At 45.9% G+C, this 4612-nt stretch overlaps 1 protein-coding gene across 1 annotated transcript in view; it reads left to right on the top strand.

Moving 5' to 3' along the window:
- LOC102373756 (cell surface hyaluronidase-like) overlaps nucleotides 1-4612 on the top strand; it is a 72991-nt gene that overhangs the window by 12621 nt on the left and 55758 nt on the right. The window contains exons 4-8 of the mRNA XM_025215242.1: nucleotides 6-557; nucleotides 1328-1497; nucleotides 1848-2036; nucleotides 2415-2584; nucleotides 4416-4612. The exon at nucleotides 4416-4612 is cut by the window's right edge and continues 25 nt beyond it. Coding sequence (XP_025071027.1) covers nucleotides 6-557; nucleotides 1328-1497; nucleotides 1848-2036; nucleotides 2415-2584; nucleotides 4416-4612 — 1278 coding nt within the window. The remainder of the gene's footprint in view (nucleotides 1-5; nucleotides 558-1327; nucleotides 1498-1847; nucleotides 2037-2414; nucleotides 2585-4415) is intronic.

Below are 4612 nucleotides of genomic sequence, written 5' to 3'. Positions count from 1 at the left end.
GGGCCACTGGTCTTCGCAGATCGGCAGCAGCCCATCACGCTGAGGGCCCGCTACATCCTCATCCAGGACGGCGGGGCCCTGCACATCGGCTCCCGGCGCTGCCCTTACCGCTCCCGGGCCACCATCTCGCTCTATGGCAAAGCTGCCGAGGGGCCGGACGTGCCAGGCTATGGGAGGAAATTTGTGGGCGTGGGCCCGGGAGGGACGCTGGAGCTGCACGGCAGGAAGCCACGCTCCTGGACCCTCCTGGACAAAACCTTGTACCCAGGCGGGCTGCGCTTCGGCTCCTACCAGTCCCAGAAGCAGTGGAGCAGCCGTGGCCTCAACCTGCGCGTCGTCGATGGGGACACGGGGCAGGTGGTGGCAGCCGATCGCTTTGACACCCACCTGCGGGCAGATGAGAGCAGGAGGCTGAGGGATTTCCTGGCAAGTCAAGCCATGGGGAAGGTGGTGGCCGCTGCTGTAGGAGATTCAGCAGCCAAGCGTCTGACCCTGGAAACCCGGCTCCTGCTCAAGGAGGTTCTTCATAGCCAGCACATCCTACACCTGGGCTACAGGTAGGAGGATGGGGCTGTGGCTCTCATTGATTTGCCCTGAATCGGTTAGCAATATTCACCCAGCAAGTGCTCACTGCCAGGCTTGGCCATCCCCCTTTAAAGGAAGCTGAAGTTTCCCCCCCAACAACTTGCTGCTGCCCTGTGGCCAGTGCTAGGGGCTGACAGCCCAGGAGAGATCAGGCCAGAACTAACTGATCCGGTTTTCCCTCAAAAGCATGAACATTGTGGCTCTCAGCCTGGGCGTGTGTGTGTCTGTGCCAAGACCTAACAGTTGAGTTGTTATTGTGCACGTGGCCACCAGGCATCTAAAACCTGTAGCGCCACCATGGACAGCTCCCGGCTCCCTGCCTACCGGCTGACAGCTATCAGCTCCAGATTGCAACAGCAACTCCTTATCAACTCAGAGGGCTTCTGACCTCAGCGCCCGTCTCACTTGGAAGGAGCACAGTCCTGAAACTATAGCTAGAAACTCACACCCAGCTGGGTGATGTCATCCCTAAGATCCAAACAATCATGTTTCTGCAAATAGATTCAAGAATCAAAGTCATGTTTCTGAGAGCATTGGCATAATGCATAAAACATTAACCTAAGCAGTCATTAAGGGAACTGTGTAGTAGAGCTGTGTGTTATTTAATCCAACCTTGCCAAGCTTTATTTTGAATGTGCTGTCTCTAACACTTACTCTCCAAATGCAACAGATCTCTCCAGACTGTACGGTGTTGCAGTGTGTTTCTTTCAAGATGATCATTAACTGTTCTTGGTCTCCTCAGGCAGCCCTGGGCTCTGGTTGGGGTCCTTGGAGGCGATCAGTTTTTGACCTCAGAAGACAGAAAGCAGTACCAAAGAAATGGAACAACGGGGCTAGCCGTAGCAGAAAGAGACTTTCAGACCTATGATGGAACCCATTTTACAGTCACTGCTTTCAGCGGATGGATAAAAGGTTTAGTGTCCTGGTCCAATCTTCTCTTTAAACTGTCTTTTGTTTGTCCTGCCATTAACATCCTAATGATATGATAATCATATTATAGAATTTGCTTATATGCTTGGGTGTATGGGCATCAAAATTAAACATTAATCTCATGACACTTTTTGAGTTTTAACTCATCATTAGATATGGGGCTGAATTATTTAATAGCCAGACCCCTGCTGCTGTTCTCTGAATTATTTAACTAAAATTGAGTAGATCTTCTGTTTAGCTAATTGTATGTATGCTTTGTTTATCTAATTGCACAGGACAGTGGTATACAGCTGTAAATAGTAATAAAAGTAATGGTGTGTTTGATTTTTCAGGGGTACCTCATAATGGATTTAAAGTGGAAGTGTCCAAAGGCATCATTCTTAACTTGGTAGATGATGTTACAAGTTGGTTACCTGGAGATAGGATAGTCATTGCTAGTACTGATTATTCAATGCATCAAGCTGAGGAATTTAATCTCCTTCCTTGCCCTGAATGTAAAAGTAATCAAGTGAAGATTGATGGTATGACGCATTTTCTTAAGCTATTGTTGTACACAAATATTCATTGTCAGGTTTTTTAATTCTTCCTTTCCAGCTGTTTTGCAAACATTTAGGCATGTAGGTGCACACTTAAGCATTGATTCCTCTTGAAGCCAATGAAAGCATTCACCTGCTTGTTTGCAGGATTTGGACAATAGGTTCTGGTCCTGGGAAGTGCTGATCACTGATTAGAAATCCAAAGAGGTGTTCAGCACTGTAAGATCAGACCTTTTGTATTTGAACAACACACAGCACTCATAAAAATGACTTATTGGATTTTGTTAAAATAAACTTTAGAACCGTGTGATGAAAGAATATACTAAATTTGTCCAAACAAAAATCCCTCCTTTTGTTTTACAGGCAGCCCACTCTATCTTCATATTGGAGAAGTTGTAGATGGCATAGACATGAGGGCAGAGGTTGGTCTTCTAACTAGAAATATACTTATTAAAGGAGAAATGGAGGACTCTTGTTACGGACAAAACCATTGCCAGTTTTTCTCCTTTGACACATTTGGAGGACATATTAAGGTAAGTGATTATTCATGCACATCTCTATATATTTACATCAGTGATCTACTTCCCTTCCCACTTTACAGAGGAGTTACAAGGAATGATCATTGTAACTCAAAGATACTTTTGCATTTGGATATGTCAACATTATTGAGGTACTGGCAAAACTTGAGCCAAAATGAAAGCATACCCACTGCTTCACCACCTTTCTCTGGACTAGGCTGGATTTGTTTTTAAGGCTTAGTCCTGACTATAAGGGTCTGTGTGAAGTTATGCTGCTTGAAGAGAAGCAGCACAGAGACTGTGCTCCCTCCAGAAATACAATTTGTTCTATCTGTTGCTCTTCAGGCTGGTAGGCATGAGGCTGGGTCATAGTCCTTCTACTCATCCTCATTTCTCAGTATCCTAATTTTAGTGGGATAGCATGAGAAAGCAGTACCTGTGCTTCCCAGACCTTCTATAGCTGTCAAATATATGTGCATATTACCAGAAATAAATATTATGGATGATGTTCTTCTAGTTGGGTTGGATGCTGCTCTTTTAGTATGGGTTTGATGAATGGACTTTAAGGTGGATAGTAAGCTGCCTGGATCAACGGGCTCAATGGGTGGTGATCAATAACTCAATGTCTAGTTGGCAGCTGGTATTAAGTGGAGTGTCCCAGGGGTTGGTTCTGGGGCTGGTTTTGTTCAGCTTCTTCATTAATGATCTGTAAGATGACATGGAGTGCACCTTCAGCAAGTTTGTGGAGGACATCAAGCTGAGGGGGGAGTAGTAGGTACACTGGAGGGTAGGGCTAGGATTCAGAGTGACCTCGACAAATTGGAGAATTGGGCCAAAAGAAATATCTTGAGGTTCAATAAGGACAAGTGTAAAGTCCTGCACTTAGGACGGAAAAATCCCGCACACTGCTACAGGCTGGGGGCTGCCTGGCTGGGCAGCAGTTCTGCCGAAAAGGACCTGGGGGTTACAGTGGACAATAAGATGGATATGAGTCAACAGTGTGCCCTTGTTGCCAAGAAGACTAACAATGTACTGGGCTGCATTAGTAGGAGTGTTGTCAGCAGATTGAGGGAAGTAATTATTCCCCTCTATTCAGTACTGGTGAGGCCATGTCTGGGGTCCTGTGTCCAGTTTTGGGGCCCCCACTACAGAAAGGATGTGGACAAATTGAACAGAGTCCAGGGAGGGCAACAAAAGTGGTTAGGGAGATGGGGCACATGACTTCTCAGGAGAGGCTGAAGGAACTGGGCTTGTTTAGTCTGAAGAAGAGAAGACTGAGGGGGGATTTTATAGCAGTGTTCAACTAACTGAAGGGTGTTTCCAAAGAGGATGGAGCTGGACTGTTCTCACTGGTGCCAGATGGCAGAACAAGGAGCAACGGTCTCAAGTTGCGGCAAGGGAAGTCTAGGTTGGAAAAACTTTCTCACTAGGAGGATGGTGAAGCAGTAGAATGGGTTACCTAGAGAGGTGGTGGAATCTATATCCTTGGAGGATTTTAAGGCCTAGCTCAAAAAAGCCCTGGCTGGAATGGTTTAGTTGGGGCTGCTTTGAGCAAGGGGTTGGACTACATGACCTCCTGGGGTCCCTTCCAAAGCTAAATTTCTATGATGCTGTTCCTTATTGGTATCACTTCTCTTTGGGTATTTAAGAAGTTGAAACACTTGTCAACATGCAGCATTTGGGCCCATCCTACGCTGAGGTTAGTGAGAGCAGAGGGATCCCTGCACTTTGCAGGGCCTGGCCCTTCATTACTTTGCACACCTGTTGCTTGCTTGAAAAAAATTTCTTTTTTTTCTGTCATGCTTTTGTACTGAAAAATTTTCCTTAATTCTATCTGTCTCAACAGATTCAAAGAAATTTTAGCTCTGTTCACATGGAAGGAGTAGAATTAAAAAACATGGGGCAGCAAATACTGGGTAGCTATCCAGTGCATTTTCACTTGACTGGAGATGTGGATGAGAGAGGAGGATATGATCCCCCTACTTACCTGGATAATCTGGTCATTCATCACAGTTTCTCTAGGTGTGTTGCCATACATGGAAC

The sequence above is a fragment of the Alligator sinensis genome, unplaced genomic scaffold (assembly GCF_000455745.1).
Source record: "Alligator sinensis unplaced genomic scaffold, ASM45574v1 scaffold1318_3, whole genome shotgun sequence".
Classification (NCBI taxonomy): Eukaryota; Metazoa; Chordata; order Crocodylia; family Alligatoridae; genus Alligator; species Alligator sinensis.
The sequence above is the reverse complement of the archived record's forward strand: the minus strand, read 5'-3'. Positions and strand labels throughout refer to the sequence as shown.